We start from the raw sequence: 17930 nt of genomic DNA, 5'->3' as shown, positions 1-17930 counted from the left end.
TTTCATGGAAGGAGGGAAGCATGTGCATGAGGCCTCGAACTTCATAGGAGTCTCTCCTTTTCATGAAAATATTGTAATCTACGAGCTTGGCGTTTCTCTAAAGGTTGTGTGTGCGTATTATTAAATTTGATTTGGAATGGATGAATGAATATGAATGATAGTATTGCATAGCTAGCAACTATCATTCCAATCTTGCTCCATAGTAGTACTGTATCGTTTCAAATGCTCCAAAAAGCAATCCTCCAAATGCTTACACCACAAAGATATATGAGAGAGGAATACACTTAGATATATGTTCCTTTTAGCTAGTCATGTCCCATATTCTTGATATGATAGGATATATGTGATTGATTTCTCTTATCTTTAAGCTTCCCCCACCAGCCTTGCACTGCTCCACAGCCAGCTTGGGAATCACCCCCAATATTTCACTTAAGACCTTTTCTGCTTTTAGGATGATAATTCAAATTAAAATTTCAAATACTACTTTTTCCTCATGTGTGCAGCAAATTATTAATGTCGGCGATAATTATTGGCTTGATACTTTTTAACAAACAACTATATCATCAACTAAACAAACACGTTTTGGAGCATATGTGTGCGTTAGGATTGACTGATAGATGATAGATAATCCAATAAAGTGGACCTAATAATGAGTTTGAGTAGTCTATATAAATTTTATGTTAAAACTTCGTTGTTGTTATTATACATAAAGAAGAATTAACTGATAGACAATAAAAACTAGAGTTAATGTTATACTAAGCAATTGTTTTAAATATTTACAAGAACTTTATCTTTCATAATAAATAATTTTACTTGATCAAACAACATTACTTCCCATGAAAAATATGTAATAAGAAATTATTGCATTAGTGATAAAAAAAAATTATTACTAACAATAATTTTTGTCATTAATACTAGTATCACTAAAATTTCAGTGATGAATTTTTAAAAATTACATGTAAATTACCAACAATAATTGATACAAGTAGTAAGTGATAGTGACTTAAGTTTCTTAACATAATGATTCAAGATTTGAATCCCGATTGATTTTTAGGTATAGAATAAACATATTAGGAGATAAATACATATTTTTTATATATAATGTGTGTGAGCTAGGTAACTCTTATACTTGTTATCTAATATATTTATTTATCTTGATAAAAATTGTTATTTTTTAAAACTTATATTGCCATTTTTTTTTTGTTTTTAAAATCTTACTATCCCATTACTTTCTTTAATTTTATTTTTATTCGAAAAAAATTGAAATGTGTTTTTTTAAGAAATATAAGAATTATTTTTCTAACAATAAAATAAATATATGATCATGTTTGTATTTTTTATTTTTAATTTATATATAATAGAAATGTAAATACACATGTGTAACAATGTCTATATTTTCACTAATGTATAAATTGTTATTTTTTTAAACTTGCATTCTCTATTAAAAAAAATGTTGCATAGAACATAACATAGTACATGATGAATATTAATTTCAAAGAATTTAAATATTCTTCCCCTTTTACCTCTCAAGCAAAATAGTATATATTTTGATTGACAAAAAGATGATAGATGAAATAGATTAAAATAAAGTGAGATAATTTGAAGAAAAAAATAGTAAAAATCATAGTTTTTTGATTGAAGAAAAATAAGAAATAAAATAAAATTAAAATTACAAACATAAAAAAAATACTCATATACCCTTAGTATAAGAGATCAAGCTTTTTTCAAAAACAAATCAACAAGGTTATAAGGGTAAAAATATCTCTAGCACACACCTTTTTTTCATGCAAGACCCACCTAATAAGGGATGGTTGTTTTTGCTTGATCAATTCCACACAAATTAATTCCCTAGTAAGTCACTCCTACCAAATTGGTTGTTTACAATCCGTTGTTGCTCATCCACGTTATTTTCACGCTGACAAATAGACACTTAGAGAAGAGGGAGAATTGGAAAAAAAATTATAATTGAAATTATAATTAAGGAGAAGAGGAAGAGAGTGGAGAGGAATGTTGCTGGAAAATCTCAATTCATATTTCACATATCATTTTAAATTTTATATCATACATAATTAAATACAATTAGGCACCAATCTACATAGAACATTGGGGAGCAATTGCTCCCACTAACTTTTTAGTTTTTATTATATAATAGATATATATAATTATTAATTATTTTTATAAATTAAAATATAATAAAATAAGTCTATTCATATTATCATTTTTTAAATGTATATTTTACATATTATATTTATAATAATAAAAGATTCTCTCTCCTTTATTTTAAATTATCTTCTTTTATCTTACATACACTTATATATAATATTAATTTTTTTTAATTGTCTATCTTTTCAATCTTCTTTTATCTTCATCTTCCAATTAAATATCGACATTATTTTTCAAAATAAATTATCAATAATTAAAAATAATCTTAATTGATAATTTAAGTTCTTTATAGTATATTCATAATATAAATTATATAACAATAAATATTTATTATCTATGATCTATAAACTAAAATACTTATTTATATATATAAATATTATCCCACAACTAAATTTCCTCGTTGGATCTGAATACAATGTCCTTGAAAAGTTCATTTTAACTTGAGATTTTAATTACTTGATTTTAAACATCTCATAACGTGTATCATTTTTCTTTCTACTATATTAGATCACTATCATACCAAGCTAGATTTTCCCTTTTCCTTTCTCTCTCTATCAGTAAGAGTTATTTAGACTGGAGGTGTCCACTAATCATTTCTGTTCTTTGTTTGACATAAAAAAAATGTAAAACAATGTTGTTTTTAACCAACGTTCAGTTGATCAAGTGTCACTAGAAGAACTATTGTTTTTAATTAGTGGCAACAACTCCTCTCTCTACATATTAACTTTATTCAGTACAATATAATTAATATGGCCCTGCCTATATGGAATACTACTATTAAACTATATAGTTGTATTTAACGTTGTACTATATTGAGTTTCAGTCACGCGCAACTAAAGAAAAGTTCGAGAAAGACGAAATCATGCATAGCTAGCTTCTATGAAGCTTAACTCTCTGCATTCAACTTCACCTTAACATATATGGAATATATGATTATGGCCGTGCCACTACGATTTAAGTTTATAATTTATTGGCCTCCATTACGATACGTTTAATCTTAATTATTGCAGAATATCTTTCCAAAAACAAAACTAGATTTAATATAACTATTAAGGTCTTTCGTTTTGATTGAATGCGCGTCATAATGCTATAATTTGGACTAGTCTGATTAAGATAGGAATATTAGCTAGTTTGTAATAATCGGTAAAATTAACTGAAAAAATTAGTTAGAAATTAAAAAAATAGTTGAAAGCTGGATATTGATAGTTGAAAACCTAATTTATTAAATTATAAGTGTTTAATAAAATTAGCTATTGAAATAATTAAAAAATATAAAATAATTAAAAATAATAAAATTATGATTTATCTAAAAATAATATATAGGAAATTTAATAAATATATTGATGATAAAATATAAAAATTAAAAACTAGAAGTTGACATTTTAAAAAACATTATTCTAATTAATGTTTCAAAAACATTAGAGACTACTAAAAAACTTATTTATTAAATAATTAAATAAATTTTTCAGTTAATATAAAAAAATAAAAAACTAACCAAAATATGTTTTTGAATATAACTTATATATTTACTATATCTGCCATCTAATTGAAAAAGTACGAGAGCTAACAATTTTGTCAAAAAGACAAATTCTGCATATAAATTTAAAAAACTTAATGAGTTGAAAACATAAAAATATGTCTAATTATTAAAATATCCATCTAAAACATTGAATCATTGCCCTTATAAAATATTAAATTTAGTTCTTATATTTCTTCAAATACTCAAATTTTGATCCTTATATAAAGGAAAACATTAGCTTCAAAATTTTAAATTTAGATATTTTTAAAGGAATTTATAATATATACACACTTATTTTTTTAGTTGAAATACGTTAATAAGTTATATCACAAACTATTTAAATATAATCTCTAATTACAACCTGCAAACATTCTTAAACTAAAGAATAAATGAATGTAAATTAGCAAATCTCATTTTTAAAAATACATAGATAATAAATATTAATTTGAAAAATATAAAACAATAATTCAGAAATTTTTGTGGACTGAAAACACGATTTACCCTTTGTTAAAAATGTGGTAACATTTTGAAAGAGACTTCAAAACCAGCTGGAATTGACATCATCGAATCAAACATGTACAGCTATAATCTGTCCTTATATATGAACAGTAGAAACTAAAAATTCAAACCTTAGTTAGATACATGGATATCATTTGAATCTGTTTTCAATTCAGTGTCTGTCTTTTGCTTTCTTGCTCCCCTAATTGCTTTCATCACATATTCGTAGGTAGGGTCATCTAAGGCCACAAGTTTCTTCTTGGTCAACTAAAGAATATAAATCTCCATTTTTAGCTTTTTCTTTTTGGTATATTAGGAAATTAATATATAATAGTAATACTTTTTTTTCTAACGAGAAATATACTCGAGACTTTTTATTTAATACACAATTAATCATCTTCTACTCGATCAGATCACTTTTTATAAAGTGATATTTTTAATTGTGATTCTATATTCAAACAGGAGATTAAATCTTAAATTTTGATTAAGAAATGCAAATATCAAATAACTTGTGTTATCAATTTTTAATTATATAATAATAATAATAATACTTTAATTATAAAAGTTCGAAAAACATATTAAAAATTTTAGTGTTAGGTTCAGCTCATGATTAACAATTAAAGGGTCCCAACAGATTGCGAGAAGGTTTCATGGAAGTAATTAAGGAACTCTCTCTATATATCTCCAACTTCTACATGCATTGCATAGTATAATCAATTGACGCCTACTGATGACACCCCACATCAAATGTTTTTATACCCTATTCATGATTATTTAGGGCATGTATATATAAAATTGTACCCAGATACACCCAATCATTAAAACAACATTCACACGTTGAATGCTTTTCGCTTCCTATCATCACTTGAATTACCAATCCATGCTTTAATTTGTATTAATATATCAAAAAATTATGCATCAGGGGCCGCGTTTGGCAACGCATTTAACCCACAAAGAACGAAAAAATATACATTCCAATGCAAAAATGTTAAAAACAACTGGGTAGTTATTATCCGTTGCGTCCAATTTAACGCCTGCACAAACACACATATATACATATATATTAAAGTCATTATTAGTTTTTTTAAACAATGTGTGTTTAGCGTGAAATATTGATCAATTTTATCAATTACTGTTATAAAGTTAACCGCCTATAATTTTATAGAGATCTTTCTTTTTATCACATTTTCTCTTTTCACAAAATTTAAATTCGCCACCTTTCTTGAAAATTTTTATTCCATTTCCATTTATATAAACATAATGTTTTTGGTGGTCATTTTGACTTTTAATGTTTTTTTAAAATTAAAATCATTTTTTAGTTTTAGACTAAATTTTAATTTTGATTTCCTTTAAGTTTTATGTGATTTTTTTTTTCTAATTTTTTCTGCGATTTTAGTTTTCAAGTTTTACAAAATTTACACATTTGATTTAATCTTCAATATTGCATACTTTCATTTCTTTTGTTTTTTTTACATTTTAAGTAATTAATTATTTCCATAATATAATATCTAGTCTAACCCTTTTTCTCTTAAAAGAAAAAAAAAACTTAATGTGATTTAATGGATGTAGTTAAAGAGTACTTCTAACTTAATTCTAAACAAGATATTAATTTTGTTTTAATTTTCATAATTTATAATTTTTTTCTTCCTTTTTTTCCTTTTATTATTTTAATTAATAATAAATGTGAACCTAAGAAGAGAAAAAACAAATTTATATAAGCCAGTTAGTTTTCATCAATTTAGTCCCATAATTTCCTCAAACTAAGCTCTACCCTTTATCCTATATCAAAAGTGAATTGGTCAATAGTATCAAATTACAAAGGCAAAGTATGATACACTTCAAATTTGAATTCGAATAGGCCAAAGCAAAACGGGAGACTTGTTGCAACTAGTGACTCTTATCACATGTTGACCAGTGCTTTTTTAAAAATCATATTTAATATATATAGAAATATTATTAACAATTTACTAAAAAAATTTTAAAAATAAGCTAGTGAATTCAAACGATGTCTAATAATATATGGTCGATAATATACGGAGGTTATTATAATTTAATTATATATGAAACAATATGATGCTGCAAAGACAAAACTACACCGACTTTTCTTTGGAATATTTTCTGGCATGTGTTTGGATTTTCTCCGGTATATGAGAGAACATAATCTTATTAAATATGATTGGTATTAAAATATAGGTGATAAATTCTCGGGTTAGATTTTTATCTTGCCAAGCATTATGAGACGGAATCATCTTAGTCAAAATTAGTGTAGCATTGCTTAGCCATTAATATGCCACGACACACACATACAGAGGCTACTCTTTATTATTTTAATTTGAATTTTTTCTTTTACATTATGGATATATTTATTTTTCATTTTCTAAAAAAGAGAGTTATCACTTACCATTTCATTTTCATTACTTCATAAACGGCATTCCTTTTTAAAATATTTCTTACACAACATTGCCGATTATTAACCAGACAATTGTAAGATGCTTCATACTGTGTAGATAATAGCTTCTTTTTTTTTATAACCATAAGTGTAAGTTTTCTCCCATCGCATCAAGTCTATTTGTTGGATAAAGTGATTTAGTTGTCATTACATATCCAAGTCGAGAATTAAACCATAAATCTTTATTAAGGAATTGAAGTGTCGAATCAATTTGTATCAACAATCTTCTGTGTATAAATAATAATTGATAAAAAAAAATCATATGTAGACTCTATATATATAGTCAGTAATTGGATTAGTCAACAATGGTTTACCTTTACCTTTACTTTGTAAAACAACTATTCAGTTAAATGTTATTTCTTTTAACAGTTTTTTTGTTATAACTGTTTAGCTGTTAGTTGGTAGAAATAGAAGCTATTAATAGCTGTATAAAATAGTTTATATACTAATGATATAATTTTATACCATTATTTGATAAAAAAAAAAAGTCTTGGTGCAGCGATAAAGTTGTGTCTTGGTGACTTGTTAGTCATGGGTTCGAATTCGGAAACAGCCTCGAAGAGCCTCTGGGCAATGAGGCAATGAGGTACGAAGTTAAATTTGATAAAAAAAAGTACTAGTATAATTTTACATTGTTATTTTTAACCACAAACTGTTTTTTTGGGAATCACAAATTGTTGTGTAAATTAAATTTGTGATTTTTATAATATTATTTTAAAATTTACATAACTGATAATTTTTAATTAGTTAACAGTATACAAAATAAAGCTGAGAAATTATAAATAGTCACTAATAACACATAATTATTTATTCAAAAGGAAAATTATATACACTAATAACACATAATTATTAAAATTACTTATAAAATAGTCACTATTTTAAATTATATACACTAATAACACATAATTATAAATAGTCACTATTTTAAATTTTATAATTTTGTTTTTTATTTTTTTAAAGATAATTATTAAATTACTTATATATAAAAGGAAAATTTTCAAAAGAAAAGTATTTTTTTTTCATGACACGCTGCTTCACGGATTAATATAGTTTACATTTGTTTATTTATTCTAAATAATATATTTAATAACATTAAATCATTAGTTTTTTAAAAAAATACTAAGTGGAATTTCATGATTCTTTTAATTAGGGGAATTGATAACAGTACAGTTTATTATAAAATAAAGTTTCAGACAAAATAGATTTTTTGTTATAGATGTGGTAAACTAATTATTATATACTGTTTTTTATGGTATATTGTATACTTAAATCCAATCCCTACTAGTGACTTTATTTGGTGTGGTCACAAAATATAGATTAACAAACTGGAGTATATAATTTCATTAAACACCAGGATTACGCTTGTCGATAATCGAACTTATGGATGACGGTGTTACTAAATTTAAAACTAAAACGAGTATTAGGTGATATATGGATTAGGCAACATGGTGGTTTCATTAATTAATCCTACCTTTGAAGCAATGAAATTTTTAAATTGAATGAACACGAATCCCAACAGTAATGTTCGATTAATGATACATGGGTAAAACAGTTTGAACTAACTTAGAAGTCAAGTTCCTAAATTAATTGTTAGTTACCTAAATACTAGTATCATGTTAAAGGGCATTGCACCTGGCTCAACCATGGCTTTGCATGTGGCAGACCATGCCCTTATTTTATGCAAGCCAAATTCCTCTCTTAAAATAGACATGAATTGATTTTTTTAAACGAATAATTTCCTCCTCTTCCCTTCATCCTGCATGCCCCGACTCAGAGATCCTCTAGCTATGGAAAACCTCAAAACCATCACCACGTTCTTCGCATAGATTTAAGATGAGGTTTAATTATAAAATTTAGATTACTTTGAGTTGACATGGTGTACCTAGTGGTCCTCAAAGTAATTAATTTCACATTTATCTATAAAATGTGTTTCACAAAATACACAAGTCTTATCCCCAAAACACACACACACACAAGTAACATTAATATATTCTGTTTGTTATGAAAGATGAGAGAATTTAATTTTTATTATTTAATTATAGATGAAAGGTGAATATTTTAAATGTTAATTATATAAAAATTTAAGCCGGTTATTTATAATTAAGTTATTATATATATATATATATATATATATATATATATATATATATATATATATATATATATATACTACTGCATGAATTTCTACCTAAAAAGTAATTAATATAATTTTTTTAAGAGATGATTATTAATATGCATGGGTTTAGAATTTGTGACCAAATAATGTGTACTATATCCATAGTTTAGTTCAAAAGATCCTAACACAAAAAATATATAGTAAATACAAAATTAATTATGAAATCGTCACTTAATTAAATTAATTTTTTAAATAGTCACTTTTTTTAATAAACATCACATATATAACTCCAGGATAAATTAAGATATATTTTATCCTTCACCATACACATAAAATCTATAGTTTAAACTTATTCCTCTATTTATATATTCTTCTTATAACATAATGATATTGGACAATGTAACTTATTTTTAATAAAACTAAAGTATAGTTTTTTAATTTTAAAATAAATTGAATAAAGAAAAGTATCTAATTAGTTGAAGTGTTGGATAGTTGCATGAGCAAGTTTAAACCATATAGTAGTACTATAATTAATTAAGCTTTCCATATTATTGGGAGCAGTGATATCGATTAAGTTTAATATAGTTTATTGTTTATCTGAAATGAAAGAGAGTGACAGCTTCTTGGTACAAATTAGGTGAATTCTATTCTGAACATGTGCAATATATTTCAAAGAACGATGTATATAGAAGCTACCTGCACTGGCTGTTAACTAGTTTAAGGCCTCATTTTCACTGGTTCATACACTACTTTCCTTGGTTGTGGTAAGAATTTTATACTGTTTATTCCAAGATATTTTCAAGTGTGAAAACCGAGACAAAGATCAAGATGAGGTGTTTGTGACTTTGTGTGCTGTAGAATCCCCAGGCTTTCTTGGCTGAGTTTTCGAAATGCCAAAGGTTTACGTGGGCGCTTTAAGTGCAAGTGATTCATGCACGTATCACTTTCCAATTTTCATGCACATACTCTTCATTGATCCTTAAGAACAAGCAACATGAATTCCCATCTCTCTATATATGTATTATTATTTTGTTGGGTTTATTCTGTAATGATATATTTATTTTCAAATGAAAAGGGACTACTCTCACTGAAAAATGGATTTAAAAATATTAATTCGTGCATAGTTACATTGCATACATAACACCTTTTTAATGAATATCCTTTCATAAAATTCATCATTAAATATATAAATTATATTTAAATTTTTTTATTAATGTAAATCAATAATATACGTTAAGATAAAAGTTATATGAGCTTTTAAAGTATGTAAAATTATAATTATTTAGTTACCATTATTATTTAACTATATATTAAAATTTGATACACATAAATATGATCATGGATAATTACAAATTAAAACGGTATGAGAATTTCAAATCTTACATTAATTTCTTAAAATAAAACTCAACAGCTTATGTTTCTATTATCAAGTTTTCCTTAAAAAAAGAGTATTATTCAGTGATTGACATTGTGATCACTACACGATAAATTTCGGTCAATAAACTAGTCAAACTGATGGCTAAATAATGATAGTTACACTGTATATAGGCTATGTTTAGGAAAACTAGTTGAAAAATTGGTTAGAAACTAGAAAACTAGCTGGAAGTTGAAAAGTTAACTTATTAGATTAGAAGTGTTTGATAAAATTAGTGATTGAAGTAACTAAAAAATATAAAATGACATAAAAATAATAATATCATGATTTATTTTAAAAAGATAATAAGAAAAATAAATAAATATATTGAGAATAAAAGTTAAAGAAAATATAAAAAGCTAGAAGCTAACGTTTTAAAAAACTCTATTAATTTCAAGTAGTGTTTCAAAAAATACGAAAAGTTAAAAAATAACTGAAATGTCTTGTCAAATATAACTCTAGTCTCTAACTCTTTTAGTCGTATTTAGCTACCGATATATTTAATCGCAAACCATGAGTGTCTCATTGTTAATTATCACTTTTGATGTCTTTGATTAAGGGACAAACTAGTAACTCAAACAAATAAGTCTCCACATCATAAATGAAAATAAACATTAAAAAATTAAAATTATTTTGTGACTAAGAATTCAATGGAAATTGCTACTAATTTATATTAGAAATAAAATTCTAGCAACTTTTTTGCATTTTTTTGACGGTCTATAAATATGGATTATGTAATATATTTATATTAGCAGTCAGGATCTGGTCTCAGTTTCAGTTGCTAACATATGTTTTGATTTAACCATATGTTTAAATTATATGATTAAGATTTGCTTTTATCACGCTCTCATATCTTGCCATATATATAGAGAGGAAGGGTTAAATATATGATGTAACTTTGACAACTATTACATTATTCTATAACTTTTAAGTGAACAATATTATTTTCATAAAATTTATTGTTGAATTAAAAGTTTCTTTCACATAGATCACATACATATATATAAAATTTCATATTAATCCAAAATTATTTGATACCTCGTTCATATAGATTAAAATCGACGTAATATAAATATTTTAAAATATACTAAAATATAAATTATTTGATTACCTTCTTGTTATTGTTGCTTAATATTGACAAAATTTGATACAACGATCTTAGTGATATGTAGATATAATTCAATGATTGGATCAATAAAAATCACATTATATATCAAGTTATAAAAATTATGTAATAATTATCAAAATCACACTAGTGTAATTTGATCTCTCCATATATATATATATATATATATATATGAAAAAATAAGTGAGAAAAACATATGTTCACATTTCAGTTCAAATTTAAAATATACAACCGAGCTATATTTTTATCAGATGATACATCAATGATTCATTTCAGTTATATTCTTTTATAAAAATCTCAACTAGAAACACTTAATTTATGAATCATATAAAAATTAATGTGTGGGAATGTAAACACTGCACAACATTATATGGCATCAATACTCAACAATAATCAACATTTTCCCTTAATTTAGATTTGTGTGCCTTGCAAACAGAGTTTAGTTTACTTTACTTTAAGACATGTGAACTATTCCATCTTAAAATGCTTCAAAACTCAAAACCATTAATGCTCCCAAAGTCAAGTTCATACCTCTAGATTGTTCCTATACTTACTAGTCTCGTCGTCCTTATAGGTGTGTTTCACAATTAGGTACAACACAAACATTAAAGAGATCGTTCAACTAGAGTGTTCACATGTTTCAGGATCGGCTTAATAGTGAGTGAGAGTGGCGCAAAACAAATTTTTAAAAAATAATAACTACTTTAAATGAAAGAGTTATATGTTGGATCATTTTGTCAATATATGTGATATATATTTTTTATTTTATAGAAACCAATAACAAATATTTTTTTGTTAGTAGGTCTAAAACATAAATTTTAGTTATTTTATCCTTAGACCAACCTTGATATGTATGTGTCATTTATAAATTCGATTTGAATCAAACTAACCCAAATCACTTTGGATTAGATTTTTTAAGTATTTGTATCAAATTCAATCCAATTTGTTCAAAATCACTCATGTATTGCTTAGGTTACAGGTTTTAATTTTTAAACCCAATGAACTTGTGAACCTAACCACCACCACCACCATCATCATCATCATCATTATTACTCCCTCCGTTTCAAAATACATGTCCATTTTGGAGAAATTTTTTGTTTCAAAATACATGTCCATTTGATAGTTTAAGGATGCATTTTGACTATTTTGCCCTTGCCTACTAATTAATTGGATTCTAGTTTTTTGTCCACAATAATTAATTCCCATTTGTCTCTATCTATTGGTGGGGAGGTATATCAAGGAACGAAACAGTGAATTTAGGAATGAAAGCTCGAGGAGCGGAACAATGAGAAGATAAGGAGTTCGTAGCCCTCCAACTCTCCCAAGAACTACTCCTTGACTCTCTAACTTTTTGTGTGTACCAAGGTTGTTAAATGATGGACTACTTATAAAAATGGCAAATTTATATGTAATTACAACTACAAAAAAAAAATGGAAAACAAAGGAAAGTCTGTGAAAGTTGAAGATTTGCAAAATGAAAGAGTTGAAGACTCTTTCGACAGCATACAATATGAAAGAGTTGAAGACTCTTTTGATGGGTTACAAAGTGACACAAACATAGCCTTGCAAGAGGATAAAATGCAAAAACATGGAGATTGTGTAGAAGCATCTTCAAAAGCAACAAAGGATTTTGACTTAAATATAAAGGCAGATTGTGGATTTGATTTGAATGAATATCCAGTAGAAGAAGAAGAAGGAGGAGGAGGAGGAGGAGGAGGAGGAGGAGACGGAGACGGAGACGGAGAAGAAGAGGTTGATGGAGAAGGAGAGGGAGAGGTTGAGGGAGAAGGAGAAGGAGAGGGAGAGGTTGAGGGAGAAGGAGAGGGAGAGGTTGAGGGAGAAGGAGAAAATGTGGTTAACAAGATGTTGAAAATTTATCTTCCTAATCTTAACTGAAACTTTGTCAATTTAAATTCATGAATTCAATGGAAGTGATTTAGAAGATTTTGTTGTATTGCAAAAAAATATAAAAATGTACTATGAAATCCTTTCTAATGTTTTACGTACTGTCAAATCCTTACTTAGTGTTTTATATACTGTCTGGGAGTGGTACTTACGTGAGAGGGAGAATATCTAGGCTAAGTATTGCTCATAGTCTTATGGCACTGTTCTACTTCTATGGATACTCAATAACAGTTATAGTTATAGTCTTGATGTATAAGTATTGCTCATATGTCAGAATAAAATATTGGACTTTCTTATAAATCAAAGCATAATACTAGTATTTGGAATAAAATATGAATGTGATTACAACCCAACCATAATAGGTACTGTTAATTGTTGTTTAAGTAATCCAAAGTTTCTTGCACTAATATTGGGTCACACTTCAATTGAATGGGTAGTTGTTCTTCTGTTTCTAATTTTTCCTTCTGCATATGCTGAGATGTATATCTATTGGAACCTTTGGCTTTCATTGTCTCTATCATGCATAACTGCAATGAGAGAAATATGAAAATGGACTTCACCACACAATAGTTTTCAAACGACTTCACCACTGCATTGACAAGTTCATCAATAGTTTTAGGTGCTTCCTTGTAATGCAATGACTGTATAGCACTGAAAAATCCGAGGTCCAAGACATTAAAATCCGGAGAATTAGGAGGTTGACACATTAAACGGATGTCAAATTCATCTTGTGTGGCTGCCTGAACAAACTCAGGATCATCAGGATTAATATGAGTTCTTGCATTATCTTGTTGAATGAATATCGTTGACCCCAATTCGTCTCTTGGCCACACTTCCTTTGTAGCTGGAAGCACTTTCTCAATAAAAACTGACCTTATGAGGTCTCTATTTATCGAAGTTATTGCTTTTGTCTCCATTGTTCCCGCCACTCTGTTAACACTTGTCCTTTTAGCCGGTTCTTGAGTGACAAACGGGAAAATTCCAATTTTCCCTGAAAAAGTTACATTTTTTTCCGAGTCAAATCTTGGTCGAGCTACAGCAGTTAAAAACATAACTTTTGGAACAAAATTTTTACTTTTACAACTACGATGTGGTTTATCCTCGTCTGGGAGCAAATAGTATCTCTCAGATTTCTTCGTCATGTAGAACCATTTTTCATCAATGTGAATAATATTGTACATACTTTGGAACATTGGATCATGCGGTATACCTTCAAGCATCGACAAACAAAATTCCAACCGCAATCTTTTACCTTCCTCTGTCAGTTGTGGCTTTATGGCACTCGAATGACGCTTTATTGCACCTGATTGTATAAGCCTATACATTGCACTTGTATTTGTTTTCATGGCAACAGCTAAAGTTCGAACAGTTGTTCTTTGGCTCAAAGGGATTTCACGAAGTTGACTCAAATCAATTTCAACTCTCTTGCGACCACTATTTTTTGTCTTCTTATGAGACACATCATGAGTCTCACTTTCTTTTGCTCTTTTCCAAATACGGTCGATAGTTTTCCTACAAACTGAAAATGATGAAGCTACTGACTCTTTCACCCCTTGAGGTAATTTTCCATCAACACTTTTTTGCAGTAGTAGCTGATAAATGGTAATGCGCTCTTCATTACTCAACATTTTAACCTTTCTTTGCATTTGGAGTTGTTCCTCATCATTGTTTTGGGGCTGCTCCTCTTGAATATTTTCGTGACTTTCATTCTGAACTTCATGGACTTCTTCTGAATCAGCTTCAAAAGTTACATGAGTTACATATAATAATCATGATAAAGGTAAATACTCATAACAAAAAAAATCTCTACAAAATAAATATAACAAAAAATCTATGAAATCTAAGAATACCATCAATAACTGTAATATCATCATATAAACTGGAGCATTAGAGTACAATTATATTTAGGCTAATTCTATATACTTGGAGTACTATATATGTAGAGTATCTCAAAGCAATTATATGTAGCAAATTTTTTACGTATAACAAAAAAGAATTTAAGAAAATGAGAGTACATACCAGTTATGTGAGTGTTGCTTTCTTCTCCTGTAGCAAAGTTTTCTTCCTCACCATTTAAATCATGTAGTTCTTGATTTAAATCAAACAATGGCTCTTCATTTAAATCAAACAATGGTTCTTCATTTAAATCAAATGGAAAAGCATTGAGATCCATAGCAAAATTTTGTTCTTCATTAATAATATAAATTTGATAAATGAGTACCTAACTCTTATATATACTGAAATTATAAGTGTTTTTGAAAAAATGGTGGGAAATACAAATTTTAATTTAACTTTGGTGGTAAACATTTTAAGATTAGAGTATAATTAATAATGGAGGGAAGTTTTTTCAATTGAGTTTTAAAAAACTTTGATAACCGAACTATGCCAATTGAGCTTTTCAATACCGAAGCAAAAATAATGTCATTTAGTAGTATTGGTATTGCCAGTATGTATTGGTATTGTAATTTGATTAACTTTAATTAATTTTGGTATTGGGAGTAATTATGAGGTGGGATAAATAAATATAAAATGGAGAAAATAAAGGACAAGGGTAAAATAGGAACTTTTGTGTCAAATTAGCCTGTCCTTGGTTACCGCAATTTCTCAAAAATGGACATGTATTTTGAAACGGAGGGAGTATTAATAAGAACAAATTACAATAATATTTTCAAACTTAAAGGGATTAATGTATGGAAATTAAAAATTTATTAGTGATAACACATTTGAAAATATTGTATTTATTTGTATCTGTTGGGTAATCAACACTCTCATAAATAAAATTATCCACACACACGGGAGAACACAACAAAGATTACACACAAGATTGTAATGCATCTCAAATAGTATATCACTCTACAAACCCGAGTACCTCACTCAATGATTACAAAAATGAACACTTTCACACAAAAATAATTTTATCTCAACAAAGTGACTTTATTTCACAATCTCTCTTCTCACACACACTCTATTCATGTGTTATTTCTCCACTAAATCTCTTCTCTATTTATAGTGAAATTGTCACCAACTATAATAAATAAGTTCTCTTGGAAGTTGAAACAAAAAAAATTTCAATGCATTCATTCAAATAAAGTTCATCTAGTAAAATGTAATCTTCTATTTTGCATTCAAATCACCTTAACCTTAATGATAAAAAAATTAATTCTCAATATGCATGTACCTTATCTTTTGACTTGAAACTCTATAGTATATGATGAGTGTGGTGCCAACTCATCCTTAGTTGCATTTTTTAGTTTCAACAAATAGTAATTACCTGAAAATATAAGATGAGTTTGTGGGTTGAGAGACACTTTTGGATTATTGAAATTAATTACTTGTTTTAAATAATAACTATGCACCGGCAAGTTTCAAACTTTATTTATTAGTATACTTAAGACATGAAATTCAATTTATCTCAGTATCATAAGTTTCTAATTATTCATTTTGGTTTTCCTTCGTGATTTAATAAAAAAAAATTGAAGCCAAAGAAATTTCATTAAAAATTGATTTTATAAATAAAGATAATATCACATGAAGATCAAAGTAATTTTTATGATCTATTTTTTTTCTTATTTTAACTTTAATTTTAGAAAAATAGTTTAAAATAAATTTTAATGTTCAGACCCAATTGACCCAACTCATAATTTTGATTAGATTAAGTTACTGGTTAAATCAAATTCGAACTAATATGAACTATGAACACTCCTATTTAAACCTCAACATATAATAAAGATAAAATAAAAAAAATAAGTAGAAAGAAATAAAGTAAAAGAATAATATGTTAAACAATAATATGTTAAACTCATGTTAGATGGCCAATTAACTAATTTTGATTATTGGTGGAAAAGTTAACAATCAAGTTCGAGTTTTTATTATAAAATTATGTTAAATATTTAGAGAAAAAAAATTGTTATCTATATTAATTCTAATTATTTGAGCAAAATTCTGTCCGAAAAAAAATGCTTATGATCTACAATGAGATAGAATATTATATATTAGTTTTCTTATCAACTTTTTACCTTTAATCACTTTAGAGGGATCAAAATCCATTATAATTATATGATATTTTTTGGTGAAGCTAATTTCACCCCGACTAAAAATATCCTTGAATTCCATCATTGCCTTGAGAGATAAGCTAAAATCTTAATTTGTTCACTAATGGTCGGTATTATGGTCCAACGGACGTCAAATATTAGTGATTATCATGCTAGTTCTATCATAACAGTTATAATTTTCTAATTAAGCCATTGAATGTTACAAGTATTCATTACTTACATTGCACACGACATAACTCATCCACGACAAAGTCGCATCTTTGATAACAACAAAGATACACCCACTAAATAAGAAAATATAACTATTCGAATAAGTTAAATTTGACCAAGTTCATAGTTAATAATTAGAACTTAGAAGCTGCCCATATATACCATTATTTAATTTGCTACTATATTAACTGCATTAAAGGGGATAATCTGTGGAGTCGATTTAATATGCTAAAATATATAGCATTCCTAACTAACAAAATAACTATCATAACGGCAAAGTTGCTAAACAACTACCTAGCCAGGAAGAAAGAAAAAAACAATATCTTTTTGTATAATTTAATTTTACACAGTTCAACCAACTAAGAAGAAGGGAATAGAATATGTTTAGAACATGACCAGCAGTTTGGCAAAAGCAAACGAAGAACATGATTGAAGGATTAGATGCTTATATGAATCATCATTAATTACATCATACGAA

General features: G+C 27.1%; 1 protein-coding gene across 1 annotated transcript; it reads right to left on the bottom strand.

Annotated features, from left to right (window-relative positions):
- Positions 1 to 13558: 13558 nt before the first annotated feature.
- LOC114370242 lies at positions 13559 to 15363 on the bottom strand. The gene is made up of 2 exons (XM_028327538.1): positions 15210 to 15363; positions 13559 to 14928 (listed from the first exon to the last, which is right to left on the bottom strand). The coding sequence occupies exons 1-2, from the start codon at positions 15361 to 15363 to the stop codon at positions 13559 to 13561; spliced, it is 1524 nt and encodes a 507-aa protein (XP_028183339.1).
- Between the last annotated feature and the right edge of the window lie 2567 nt (positions 15364 to 17930).

Source organism: Glycine soja, chromosome 10 (genome assembly GCF_004193775.1).
Source record: "Glycine soja cultivar W05 chromosome 10, ASM419377v2, whole genome shotgun sequence".
NCBI classification, from domain to species: domain Eukaryota; kingdom Viridiplantae; phylum Streptophyta; class Magnoliopsida; order Fabales; family Fabaceae; genus Glycine; species Glycine soja.
The sequence above is the reverse complement of the archived record's forward strand: the minus strand, read 5'-3'. Positions and strand labels throughout refer to the sequence as shown.

Bases quoted from the DNA above. Each gene is read 5' to 3' on its own strand.
- LOC114370242 (XM_028327538.1), bottom strand. From the start codon at position 15,363: ATGGATCTCAATGCTTTTCCATTTGATTTAAATGAAGAACCATTGTTT. The intron at 14,929-15,209 runs GTATGTACTCTC...TAACTTTTGAAG, and splicing joins AAGCAACACTCACATAACTG to CTGATTCAGAAGAAGTCCAT.